Source organism: Sinocyclocheilus grahami, unplaced genomic scaffold (assembly GCF_001515645.1).
Source record: "Sinocyclocheilus grahami isolate Dianchi unplaced genomic scaffold, SAMN03320097.WGS_v1.1 scaffold534.1, whole genome shotgun sequence".
Taxonomy (NCBI): Eukaryota; Metazoa; Chordata; class Actinopteri; order Cypriniformes; family Cyprinidae; genus Sinocyclocheilus; species Sinocyclocheilus grahami.
In genome coordinates this window covers 387,139-401,854 of record NW_015505713.1, presented here as the reverse complement: position 1 = coordinate 401,854, position 14,716 = coordinate 387,139, and the positions used below count along the sequence as shown (strand labels likewise).

General features: G+C 38.7%; 1 protein-coding gene across 11 annotated transcripts in view; it reads right to left on the bottom strand.

Moving 5' to 3' along the window:
• The window catches only part of baz2ba (bromodomain adjacent to zinc finger domain, 2Ba), a 41,468-nt gene extending 36,148 nt beyond the window's left edge, over nt 1-5,320 (bottom strand). For all 11 annotated transcript variants that reach the window (XM_016238212.1, XM_016238213.1, XM_016238223.1 and 8 more), the window contains exon 1: nt 5,212-5,320. In XM_016238212.1, coding sequence (XP_016093698.1) covers nt 5,212-5,248 — 37 coding nt within the window. In that variant the 5' untranslated portion in view covers nt 5,249-5,320. The remainder of the gene's footprint in view (nt 1-5,211) is intronic.
• Between the last annotated feature and the right edge of the window lie 9,396 nt (nt 5,321-14,716).

The following is a 14,716-nucleotide window of genomic DNA, read 5'->3' as shown; positions in this document are numbered from 1 at the left end:
AAGGCCTGTCCTTTTTAATTCTCACACACACACAAATCCAGCTTGTATGTTTCGTGGGTTTATCCTGATATAGACAGTGGCGACGAAAGAAGGAAAAAAGGACGAAAAGAAGAAGCTTGAGAAGGAGAGAGGCGGATGTGAAGATAAATGAGAGGAAATATTCCCCCAAAGACCATCATCCGCTCCTGCTGGCACACATGCACATACACACACACAAACACACACAGTGGCAGAAACGCCAGTTTCATATTAATGTGCTTTCAGTCGGCAATAATTAAATCAGCCTCTGAGAGGAGCAGAGCAGAATTACCGGATTACCTGATATCCTTCTTATTTTATCTTTCTCCTTCGTTCTCTCTCACCATCTCTCTCTTTCTTCGCTTGTCCCCCACCCCCCCACCAACACACCTTCCCATGTTCTCCATCTTCTGACAAACCGAGCCATCTTGAAAAGCGGCACTGTCCTCCCCCACCTGTCTCCTCGTTTGCTCTCTTATGTGGGATGCGGCGGAAGCCGATTAATGTGCCCTCCGTTTGCATCAATCACATTTCTACAGACACATCTGACAGCCGACTTAATTGTCTGTGTGTCTGAGGGGGACGGCGAGAAAAAGTGCGAACATGTGGCCGCCGTTTGTTCTGTGAGAGGTTAAAATATTCTCTGTTTAAGCCCAGATGCACCTCGTTCTCGACCTGAACATCATCTATTGCTCAGGCACGCTTGTGGGCCGGTGATTTAGTGAGACAAAGTGTTAATTGCGTTTAAAGCGGCAATGATAGCGCTGTGAGAACCTGTCGAGAGATAGTCTCATTCTGAACGTTAATCAGCTCAACTAGGACTGAATTACCGAGATCCTCTTGTCTGTTTAACCCAAGTAAATCACTTTTTTTTAAATGGATCATTCTTTGTTTTTGGATTTCTTCCAGTTTTATATCACATGAGCAGGAATGCTTATTGTACAGAATATTACAGATAATCACAGCCATAGTGATATTCAGTAATACAGAAATCTTGCTTATTAAATATTGTTTTGTATAAAACCATTCTATAAACAAAAAGTACCAGACACAATATGGCTAGCTATTTTACTTTTGCACAGCCAACAAATATAGTCCCAAAAGAGGACAAAGCAGGATCAAGTGTTGGAATTCTATGTAGCAATCTCAGACAAGTGGAGTGACGCAAACTGTCCCAGTCCTATTTTGTGAAACTCAGCACTCTTGGAATTGAAAACTTAATTTTTTTTTTGTATTAACTATTTAGTGGGTTACTGGCTAACTAGCTGGCTAACTGGTCTTCAGAATGCCCAGAATAATCAGGCTGGTTTCAGGTTCATCAGTGAAGCAGAAAAAAGAAAAGAAAATGTCAACTTATTTTTGTCTAGACACACGGTCTTTAAAGGGGTGGTTGACTGGTTTTTATATAGGCTTGATTGTGTTTATGGGGTGCAGTCTAACATATGTTAATGCTTCGTTTGTTAAAAAAACACATTATTTTTCACATAATTTACCTTTATTCCACACCTCTCCGTCCCTTCTCCTCTGAACTCCTCTGTGATTGGCTAAACCACCACTAGCGCGTCTAAACGTCCCACCCCTCAACATAGCGACATGTGCTCCGTTTGTATTGTAAACAATGACGTGGTCAATTTGAGCCCGATTGAGACGCAGAGGATATTAGTGAAGAGGATCACGCAGAACCTGTGCAAGCATGGCTTTTAATGGTAGGCCTAAGATTTTTGTTTGTTGTTGTCTCATACTTTTAGATACGCTGTTAAAAAAACGCAACGAGATTACTGCAGGATGATCAAAAATAGCAACAAAAATATTTGAATCCATGTTTGGCAGTGTCAGTGATGCTTTAAATTTAAAGACTAAACATGTAAAAGAAATGAGTTTTATAGCATGGTTTAAAGAATTATTAGTACTAAAAATATCCAAATTTAAAAATTATATATATATATATATATATATATATATATATAACGTCAGCACCACCAATTGAATAGTCAGCCGTTAGATCACTAATCAACTAGTCCTGCATCATGACCCATCCCTACATGGAATGCCACTTTTTCTAATCATATAAGTTGACTGAAGCTAACTACTGTAAAATAGAGAGATATAGTGAAAACTGGAATGGATTTAGTACATGTTAGAAGCCAGAATTTAACCTGCATTATACACATGAGCACCATGGCTCAACTTGTCAGAAGTATCTGCAGTAACCTCTTAGCCACGGCTCTGACTAAAACTGGAGCTTTATATTTTATTTCTGTGAAAACAGAACAACAAAGAGTTGGTGAGTACTTGAACCCGAATTTTGCTGGGTACTTGAATTTCAAGAGAGATGAGCTGGAGCTGGAATTACATATTCAAAAATCCAAAATTCTGAAGGGAAAAATAGCAAAAACAAAGGGTCTCCCTTCACCGCGACTCCTCTTGTCGGGCTGCTGAGGAAGTAGAAGAGTGGAAAGCCGTGTGGAATATCAACTGTTAATTAGAGTCTCGTCAGAAAACGACACTGGGCCAAAAACGAAACCAGAACAGACAGAGCGAATTACAAACAGGAAAGAGTCAGTGGAGCCTTACAAACTTCACAGTTTATAGAGGAGAGGAGGATATTTAAGAGTGTCAGGAAGGATGGAGGGAAAGCTGTGTTATTGTGCCTGTGTGTTCACGTGTGCGCATGTGTTTATGTGAAGGGGGGTGGAGAGTGAGATGACAGCAGTATTAACAAAGGCCTAGTTAATTGGTTGAGATTCATTAATGCAGCAGCTTTTCAATTTGCAGCCAAAACTGTGAGTGCTAAATCCTGGACAGTGTTTTCACATGCTGAACAATAAGTCGGTAATTACGACAGGAGCAAGTCGGTGGCTTTCTTCAGCCCTGACTGCGCCACAGAATGAACAAAACACAAGAGGGAGAGAGAAGAGATGCTTTATCAGATAGAAAGACTATGGACAGTTGGAAAAGCGATTAATATACAAGTTCATCCAAAAATGAAAATTTTGTCATCATTTTTTTACCTACCCTAATATAATTTCAAACCTGTGTTTTCTTTCTTTGGTGAAACACAAAGGTTTCAGGCTCCACAAGTAACCCCAAAAAAGTTTTTTTTAACTGATTCTGGGTAAAAGTTTAATTTTACATCAGCACTCTTGTTGTTGTTTTTTTGTATCCTATTACTGATTTATTTAGTGAGAAACCTTTCACAGTTCAGTAGGTGAGTGAGCTGAACAATGCAGACTGAATTGTGAGTTGATTTTGTTAAGCTGTTCAACGATTCATTGAAAAGAGCGATTCATTTAAAAATCAGCCATTGTTAGTTCTGATTCAAAACAGCCACCAGATATGTGACTTAATTTCTTAAATAATGTCAGGAATAAAATGTAACATGGCAGTGTTGCTAGCTTGCTAATACAGTTTTTCTAATGCTAGGCTAAATTATTTAAAAAGTAGTAGCCTATCACATATTGTTAAACTAATAGCTCCGTTATTTGCAGTGACGCTACTGCATAACACTAACTTTCAAGGGGTAAGCCTAGTTCATGCAAAAATGTCAATTCTGTCCTCATTTACTCACACTGGTAACATGGCAGTGTTGCTAGCTTGCTAATACAGTTTTTCTAATGCTAGGCTAAATTATTTAAAAAGTAGTAGCCTATCACATGTTGTTAAACTAATAGCTCCGTTATTTGCAGTGACGCTACTGCATAACACTAACTTTCAAGGGGTAAGCCTAGTTCATGCAAAAATGTCAATTCTGTCCTCATTTACTCACACTGTGTTTCCAAATCTGTATAACTTTCATTCCACTCTGGAACACAAAAGGAAAAGTTCTGAAGAATGTTCATGCAGCCAGTGTTAATTTCGTCAACAAAAACGATGACGAAAAATATTCGTTAATGAACATTTTTTCTGTGACTAAGACTAGACGTTGACGAGCTAAAACTAATATCTGATGATAAAAACTATGACGAAATGTATGCCTCGTCTTCGTTAAAGCTGCAGTCTGTAACTTTTTTTTGTGTTCAAAATTTACAAAATTATATAATAAGCGAGTGCACCATGAATCCATTTTCCAAACCGTGTTTTTGGCTTGTCCTGAATCACTACGGTACACCTATAATAAGTGTTTATATTCGGACTATTTTAGACTGGTTCGGGTAGGTACCGCTGCGGAGTAGCCCAGTACCTGCGTGATTCGTCATAGACATAAACAGCTGTGTTGCCAAGTCCGTGGTTTTCCCGCGGAATTGGGCTACTTTAACACTGTTGCTGCGGGTTGTTTTTAATGTCCACGGGTTGAAGCGACCCCAATAATGTGATATTTAGACTCTGGAATGCGAATTTTACCGGAGGATCCCCGCTGAAAAAACTTATTTTAGTTCATCTTCGGACAATATTTTTTATATTTTCTCATCCTTTTTGTCCATGCACACAACTATAACTTTCACCCATCAAAAAGTTCATAAAGACATTGCAAAAGTAATCCATATGAATGAAGTGGTTTAATAATGAACAGAATTAATTTAGGATTTTATTCATATATAACACACAGAGCATTTATAACATCACATATGGTAAATGTAAGCTCAACTGTACTTGCTTTAGATTACATACCAAGCAAACCTTTTAATATAGAGTAATAAGTACTACCTTTATGGTGCTTTTATGTTATTTATTTATTGTTTGGCTCTTGACAGCCCCAGTCCTAATTACAAAAAAGAACAGTCTGAACTCTCTGCAAAAATCTCCTTTTGTGTTCCCCGGAAAAAATTAATAAATTTGAGTTTGGAACAACATGAGGAACAGTAAATGATGACAGAACTTTCATTTTTGGCAGAACTATCCCTTTAACAGAACAGAATTTGAGAAAGTGAACACTTGTGCCTTATCAGACAAGACTCAATCAGCAGACAAGATTTGCGCTTTATCACGTCACTCAGAGGGGAAAAAAAGATGCTTCATCAGACTGGAAGAGAGGTCCCTGATGACATCAGTCTCCAATCTGCCGCCAACCATGCAGTCTAAACTTGGAGACAGGCTCAAAGCATGCCTGTGCGACACTCGGCGGTGTGTGTGTGTGTGGAAATGTGCTGGCGTGTGATTGTCCGTGAGTTTTGACTGAGCACTTTTCACACTGTAACAATAAGCAACCCTTGCGTCAGGGCATGAAAGAGCGTGTGTGCGCGCACGAGTTCTTACCGCATGTGCCGAGTGAGGCCATGGCTCCATGGTTCATGCTGCTCTTGGCATTGGAGGCTGCTGTGGATGAGGAAGAGGAAGAGGAGGAAGATGTTGACGCAGAGGTGGCGGTGTGTCATTCATTGTCAAGACCCCCTTCAATTGGATAGAAGAGAGACTGACACAAGCTCACACACTTCTCGCGTGCACGCACACACACACACACACAAAGTGAGCAGCGCACTGACTATTCACAGCCATTTTACACAGCGTAAAACAAGCGTTCTCACACTTGATGTGCTTAACAGGCAAATTATGCCTTTAACTGTTTCTGTGGAGATTTCACAGTTTGGAGAGACGCATATTAAAGACAGTCGCACGCAGCCAACATATACACACACAAAACCGAATTTCTTTTTCCCTCCTCAAAACATACCATATCTGCACATACTTTAAACGCATGAAAATACGATTAGGAGCCGTTAGCATGTGATTCAAGCAGAAAAAAACTGACTGCTGAAGACAAGTTAAACGTTTTATGTGTATGGAAATCTTGAGCTTGGTCGCATGTCCGCATGGATGCTAATGTCATGAGGAGATTTCGATGGGGGAAGCGGCAGAGAGCGCCACGGTGTAGCACACACGGCTTTGTTATTCTGTCATTATATATAAACACTCGTGGCCTGTCCCCTAAGCGGCTCTCCTTCTTGTATATCTCTGCTACACACACACACACACACACACACACACACACAACAGAAACACATACAGAAAATGTGAAAAAGATTAAGGGAAGGTTTTCTAAAATGCACAACCATGTCTCACACATACATACATTTTGAATTATATGTTTAAAATAAGTCATATCATTCAATAGAGTGTAATATGTCTGAATCAAATAATGTTACATTTATAGATTATATCACACTACTGTTTAAAAGTTTGGAGTCGTAAGATTTTGTAATGTTTTTGAAAGTCTCCTATGCTCATCAAGGCTGCATTTATTTGATCAAAAATAAAACAGTAATATAGTGAAATAACATTACAATTTAAAATAGATTAGGAATTAAAATGTTTTTTATTTTAATATATTGTAAACGAATTTATTCCTGTGAAAAATCACTGCAATTTAAAATATATTTTTTAATTAATTAATGTAATTATTTATTTATGATCATTTTTAAAATGGAATTTATACTTGTGATGCAAAGTTGAATTTTCAGCAGACATTACTTCAGTCTTCAGCATCTCATGATTCTTCAAAAATCATTCTAATATGCTGATTTGCTCCTCAAGTATTTCTTATTATTATCATTGTTGAAAACAGTTGTGATATTTAATATCTTTATGGAAACCATGATTAATTTTTTTCAGGATTCTTTGATTAATAGAAAGTTTGAACAAAAGCAATTTAAACAAAAATAAATCTTTTGTAGCATTATAAATGTCTTTAGTGTCACTTTTTATCAATTCAATGTATCCTTGCTGAATAAATGCATCAATTGCTTAAAAACAAATCTTACAGACCTCATACTTTTGAATGGTACTGTATATAGGTTATATCATCTACCTCTCTACAGCTATTCACTTAGCGTGATTACCTTAAACATCAACGTTAACAGACGAGGGTCTCAAAATAATTCATAACAACAACCATGATTACTGCAATAATGGTATGCCAGGGTATTTAAGGATCCAATCCTGACTTAATTATCAGAGAAAGAGAGCATGTGCAGCGTCGTGTTAAAAACACCAGTCTCTAAATCAAGGAGGGGAGGGCGGATGGTGAGGAGAAATGATATGTGGGCGGTGGCCTATACAAAGAGGTGTGGGATTCACCTTTCTTTCTTCAGCTGTCTCAGTTGTGAGTGAGAGGGTATTAGATTTTATGTGTGTGTGTGTGTCCCTGCCACATGGATGAATAATCTAGAGGTCTTAAAGAAAAGCAGGACGGCAGAGTCGGACTGATAAAATTGATTTCCGAGCGTGCAAGTTTCTCCACGGCTCTGTGTCCATTCAAGCAAAATGGGAAATTCTACAACTCCGATCATGAGCCAAACCGTCCGGTTTATCCTAACGCAAGGAGACAGATGCCATTGATCATGTCAATGCGCCTTTCCACTGTAACAAACATCACTCTTGTGCTACACAGTATCAGAGAGTTTAAATTTAAAGGATGGGAACGTGTTTCAAAGCTGTAATATGTGTATGTGTCTTTGCGTGTTATGAGTAACCAGAGACCAGCAGCTCAACCCACACCCAAACAAAGGGCCTGTGACAGATGGTGGAAAGCGGCATGCTGGGATACTTCGGCCTTTCGTCCGTGAGCTGTTCTGTGGTCCAATGAGGAGTTACCAGATCCGCTTCCACAGCAACACAGATCAGCAGATATACCGAGCAGATCGTCTGCCCAAACAATGCCACATAAACAATGCAAAATGAGACATGATGTCCACACACACACACACACACACACACACACAGATGCATGCACACCGCTGTCCTACAAGCGAACATCTCCTAAAATTTCGCACTCTGAAGTGTATGTTAAAGGAAGAATTAACTTGTCTTCATAAGCATAGCGGTCATGCAGTGAAGTGGCGGATTCTTTTGTTCTGATCTCATGATCTCTCAGTCTTCTTAAAGTCAACTGGAAAGCATCACACACATTCCTTTAGGCCGGCTGGTGCTGACACACACACACACACACACAAAAACACAAGCTGCTGGTCACGCCCACACTTGTGGTTGTTGTAGTGCATATAAAGCAGCTACATTTAGCCCTAAGCCAGGGACGGATCCATTCACACAAACAATCTCTCGAAACTTTTTTCACAAACACACACACTGAACTACTATAACAGCACTGCCCTCTGCCTAGTAAAACAATATATTTATGAGTTTAAGAACTAATAAATCTATCAAATAAGCAGGTTCTGTTTTGTTGTGGCATATCTGGACTGTCACATTGAACTGTGGTACTCATAAGAATGATTGAAGTTTGAATTCAGTTTACTTCTATGCCACTTCTACTATGTCAGCTACACAAACAAAAGCTTTGAAATATATTATTAACAAAATTTAACTACAAAAATTTGAAATCATTATATACATTTTATTTTAATTAAATTAATTAAACTAAAATAAATACAATTTATAATGAAAAAGTATACGTTTAAATGTTTTTATTATTTATAATATGCTGCACATATACTAATACTACTACTACTTATAATAATATTAATATGCAAGGCTTTCAGAAAAATATATAAACTTTAAATCTTAATTTTTGTACTATTTATAAATTATGTTTTTATGAAAAATTATATACATTATCTTTCAATATATAAGTACATTTATGAAAATTATTTATTTTCTAATAAATAATGTATTTTATTACAATAATCTGCAGAACAAGGCTTTGAGAACATATGTATAAATATAATTTATAAATTTATTTTATAATAGATTATGTATTTTTATAATAATCTATGCAAAGGCTTTGAGAAAATATGTACATTTTAATTTGTGTGTAAATAAATATGTTGAACAATTTCAGGCAATCGATTTCCTCTTGCAGCTACTTGATAAAGGCTTTATCAAATTTCCAGAGCTTGTACATAATCGCTTTCTCACTTGCACGGATGCCCTGAAAAAGCCAGCTATGCCATCTGCCCCTCTTCACCCCATCATTTCCTGTTCTCTCTATACCAAGTCATTTGACAATCGTCAAAGTTTAGGAACCACACAAAAAAGTATTTACAGTCTGCGATGAACTAAAAGATCAATGTTAATTTATGAGCTCCATTCCTGTCTACTTAATGACTGCATGACCTCTGTTACAAAACATGAGTCTGACGCACAGCTAATCAGCTGGCTGACCACCAATGAGACGTGCACGCTGATTGGTCAGTTCAGAGGAGCGTAAAGAGTCTCACAGGATTCACCGGCTTTTTTTGACCTCCGCAAGATCCCAGTGGGACCATTGAGGATCATTAGATGTTTAGCTTGCCACAGCACGTTCAATGTGTGTGTGTGTATATGTTTGTGCTGTAATATAAGAGTGTGCGCAGGTGTCTTACATCCCATCTACAAGCAAGCGATCCAACAAAACTAGATCGTTCTAGTTTTCACAAAAACTACTGACCTAGGTTTGTCAAATACTGCAAGTGAGCGGCTATATGCCGATGACACAGCGTCAGAGGGAAAAACGAGAAAGAGTGTGAATGTGTGTGTGTGTGTGTGTGTGAGTGAGAGATATTCTGTCCTTTACTGAAGCCCATTTCTTATTCACTCCGGAGGCAGCGGATCCGGCAAAAACCGGATATATTTAGACACTCCATTACAGAGAGAGATGTGTGTGTATGTGTGTGTGTGTGTGTGTGTGTGTGTGTGACATGCTCAATGTCCCTGTACCATCTCCATTAACATCCACAAAAACACATTCTGAAAATCTACACAAATGCAAGTGCACGGACACACAGCAAGTTACACATGTTCCATCCAAAGAGTCTTCACACACAAAAACGTATTCCTATATGCATTCGCGTTCACATTACAACACGCATACGCACACAAACAGACAGAAACATAATTACACTACATACAGTTTCATCACTTCAATTCTTCTCTCCATCAACACACTGATCTATACCTGTATTACCATCATAAAAATGATTTACAGCTCCGCAAAAGAGGAACACACATTCTGCCCTCCCCTCATGTCCTGTGTTTGCACGTGTGTATGTGTGTGTGTGTGTTTACATTGACAAAAGCATAAAGCTGATGAGAAAATCCATCTCCTGTTTCAGATCGGACAGAGCAGAAATATCTTCTATTGATCACTGCAAAACAACCATTAGCTAAGAAAACAGCCATGATTGGCGAGACAGGGGTGCAGTTCCGCACCACTCTCCCCGTAGACTCTGTAATGTGTGTGTGTGTGTGTGTGTGTGTGTGTGTGTGTGTGAGACAGTGTCTAGCTCTAGAGATGATTTAAACATTCAAAAGGGAGTAAAATCAGCGTGTCAGTGCTATAACACGAGTCATCATATTTCTACATGGAAAGGGGTGATGGAAGTGGCATCTCAAATAAAAGTGTGCAAAAGGAGAGAGAGAGAGGAGTAAAAAGAGAGAGAGTATGGGAAGAGAGAAGACTGAATGAGAAAAGGCAGCAATTAATAAGTTATAGATTGGTTCTTTGAATAACTTTGCATTATTCATTGTGGGGTTATGATGATAACTGTGAAATTAGAGATTCATTTTCAGCTAAAGAGAGAGAGAGACAGAGGGGAGAGAGAGTACACCAAAAGGTTCCGGTCCTTGCAAACTACACACTTACACACTCAGGGTCTAACATTAACAAACGCCAAGTGCCAAAAGCGAGTAAAAAAAAAATTGTTATTTGGAAACTTTCTAAAGAATGAGTGATGCGAGCAATTCAAATCATTCACATCTCCTAGCATCTTTTAAGTTTATCTATCTAGGACAGAATATAATTAACTACAATATCTTATTAACAGAAGCTGGGAGGGTCGCAATATTAGTACATTTTAAATCTTAATTGTATTTTAATTAAGTTTTACTTAGTTTTAATATAAAACTAATAATAATATTAATAATACTACTACTAATAATATTATATTTAGAATTTAAGTCGTTCTGCAGCCCCCTTGGAAGCTTGCTGTGGGCCCATAAAGAGAACCACTGATCTAGGATACCTTAAGGTTTTTTTTTTTTACTTTTTCTGTAGACTACACATAATAATTATATAATAATAATAATAATAATAATAAAATCCCATGTTTGTATCATTAACAAAATAAAACATGCACTATAAAAAGAGCAAAGTGATTAATGAAAAACAGAGCAAAATAGTGTGACTTTACTAGTCCAATAGTCATCCAGAAAAGTTGGAAAGGTGAACCATGAAAGCTTGCATATATTTGTATTGTACAATTAATGCAGACAATGCTAAAAACAGTTTCTTTGCATGACATTTTTGGGTAACACTTTACTTGAAGGGGTGTGCATAAGACTGACATGACACCTTCATAATCATGACATGACACATATCATGAATATGAAGGAGGTTTTATGCATGTTTATGACAACTGTCATTAAGTGTCATTCGCTCAGTTATGTCATTTTTAATGCAAATATGACATTATTTGACCTAACCCTACCCCTACCCTTACCCCTAACCATAGCCCATAACAAAGACATCTCAAACAATGTCATCTTTGCATTAAAAATTACATAACTGAGTGAATGACACTTAAAGACAGTTGTCATAAACATGCATTAAAAAACCTTCATATTCATGACATGTGTCATGTCATGATTATGCAGGTATCATGTCATGATTATGAAGGTGTCATGTCAGTCTTATGCACACCCCTTCAAGTAAAGTGTAACCCATTTTTGTTTATGTTAGGGACCTCAGAGCAGTTCTCTACAGTTTTTGTTTTTATGTTTGTATGTGAACATACCAAATGAACTCTGTTCCAGCTTTCCAGTGTTGTAGACATATAACAAGCTTTGTGAATGAGATTTGCTCTAGTTCCACTTCTTTGTCACATTTTTCACATATAAGGTAAAGTCCAATAGTCAGACCACAAGTGAAAACACCATTTAGTTTCATTTTAGTCTCATTTAATTAAAACAGTTATTACAAATTATAATATTAGTGTAACAATGAGTAAAAATGTGAATAAAAAATTACCCGCTGAATAAAAGAAAATCAGACCTACCACAAATTTCACAAATGTGATTAGAGCAAAATCTTTTTTTCTTGTTCTTTTTTTTCTTCAAAATACTAGATATTGGGGGACAAAGTGATTTTTTTCCCCTGGATTTTCAATATGGTCCCAGACCTTTGGACAAGTAACCATACAACGATAAAAACACAAAAACACTGGGACAAAGTTTGCTGACAGGGGAATTTTCCTCCTGCTGTCACCATATAAAACAACTGACACTGAGGTCATGTGGCCCTGACTAGTTAACACAGGCTCAAAGCGTCAACTAGAGGTGAACCTAGACTCTTTCAGCACAACCCCTAGTCTATAAATCTAAACACACACACAAACAAACAGTGACACTTCACGTAATTAAATACCAGTCAAGTTCAATTCACTCAAGTCATCTGTGTTGTTCTAGTGTGTGTGTGTCTGTGTGTGTGTGTGTGTGTGTGTCTGTAGTGAGGAATACAGTCCCAGAAACAGGCAGACAGAGTTGCAAATTAAACAAGAACTATGGTTGCTTGAGCAATTTTTGTTTGAAATATCGTCATTCTCTCTTTCACACCCTGTCTCTCTCTTTCTCTCTCTCCGGCCTCCAGACTTAATCCAGAGCTGTCTAACCATCTGCCTAATTTTAGCTTAAAACGCACACTGAAGTTTCCTCCTCCGCTCTGTGCATCACACCCCTGTCATATGATCCTTTTATTCAGCCGTGACCTCCTCAGACAGATCAGTCTAAAAAACGGCCCACATCTGCGCACCCAAACACGCTCCCTGCCGTCCATCTCTGAGTCTGGGCCTGTTCGACTGTACCGGCAGCCTTCCAGAGAATTCTTCAAGTGCCAGGATGAACACATGGCGACAACCACAACAATATTTCAAGGCGATTACGATTACCAAGAGCTCTGGTGACAATCAGGCATTGGATTACGCCGTTACTGTGCCTGATCTTTAAAACAAAGGTGGGCCAAGCCATGGAAACTGTGAGGAATCCCACATGCATGTACAAAACGTGTACACACGAGGCGAACGTGCGACTAATCTGGGAGAACTAAATGGAATCAGTGGGTCTGCCGCGAGCTGTCAATCATCCGGCATGTGGGAGGAGTCAGCCGTGGGGTCAGGGAGGATGCAATCGGAATTTATGAGGGTATGATGGCATCGTCAAGGACTGCAGGCGAGCAGGCGGGTCGGGGGGTGTGTCAAGGCCGAGGGACACGTGGAGGATACGGAACATGGATTTTGATCCGCAGACCTTCCCAGACCCTGGATTACACCACAGCCTACCCATTTGCATCAGCCTCTCTCCCTCCAGAGAAAGAAAGAGAAGCTGACAGGAAAGAAAGTGGAAAGAGGAGCAAGAAGGGGCGGAAAGGACAGAAAAGCAGCAAGAGAAGATGAGAATAGCTCCTTGCGTGATTTTTCTGTGGGCTGCGGGGTTTGAGTGGGACAGCAGGAGTGAGTTGAGGTAAAGCAGACTGGACTGTCCCAAATCCTTCAGTCCTAAACACTGACACACACACACACAGGCTTTGTTCCAAAAACCTAGTAAGCTGCCTACCTAGACAGCATGTTAAGGCATCAAAGGTGCAGTCCTGACAGACTTGCGTGCAAATATGCCTACTTCCATATAGTAGGTGAACACCCATTTGCATCAGCCTCTCTCCCTCCAGAGAAAGAAAGAGAAGCTGACAGGAAAGAAAGTGGAAAGAGGAGCAAGAAGGGGCGGAAAGGACAGAAAAGCAGCAAGAGAAGATGAGAATAGCTCCTTGCATGATTTTTCTGTGGGCTGCGGGGTTTGAGTGGGACAGCAGGAGTGAGTTGAGGTAAAGCAGACTGGACTGTCCCAAATCCTTCAGTCCTAAACACTGACACACACACACACAGGCTTTGTTCCAAAAACCTAGTAAGCTGCCTACCTAGACAGCATGTTAAGGCATCAAAGGTGCAGTCCTGACAGACTTGCGTGCAAATATGCCTACTTCCATATAGTAGGTGAAAAATGCTATGTGAAATGAGTAGTATTTTTAAATTCATAGTATTCAAAAGACAGGAGGTGAAAAGGAAAACCTAACCCGATAACCAACTATTTCCGCCGAGATACCGAAGTGTGTATCTGATGGATTGTGACAAGCGCACTAAAAAGATGGCAGATAAGTCAACAGAAATTTTGATTATAGATAATAATTTCATGACTTTTTACCCAATGTTTATGTGTGCTTAGCACCATGCTGACACTAAATAAAGAAAATAGCTGCGTACAAATTTGTTTGTAGTGCATATTATATAAAAATATATGTTCTATAAATATTCAGAGGTGTGTTATAAATACAATCCAGACATACTAGCATACAGACTGTGCATGTGCATTAACTAGTATGACTAGCCTAAAATTCTTGAAAAGTAAATTTGACAAATAGTTTTGGAGATTTCAGTCTTATCCTACTCAAGTAGACATTAGCTGTATTTGTGTGCAGAGGTGCGCTATCCATTCAAACTGTCAGAAAAAAATTCAAAAAATTTTATCTTTAGGGGTACAACAGCTTATCACTGATGCAGTACACTTAAAGGGACAACTTTGTACCTTATCTCCCCATAAAAGGTGCATATTAGTAGTATTAAATTACTACCATGATGAAACTTTCAGGGATAAATATGGTACAAAGATGTTCTTTAGAGGGTACTGCCTCTGTGACAAACTGCAATGCCCTTAAGGTACAATTTTTACACACTTTCCCTGAGAGTGTATGGCAGTCAAGAGAACAGACTTGTCCAAATCAGCC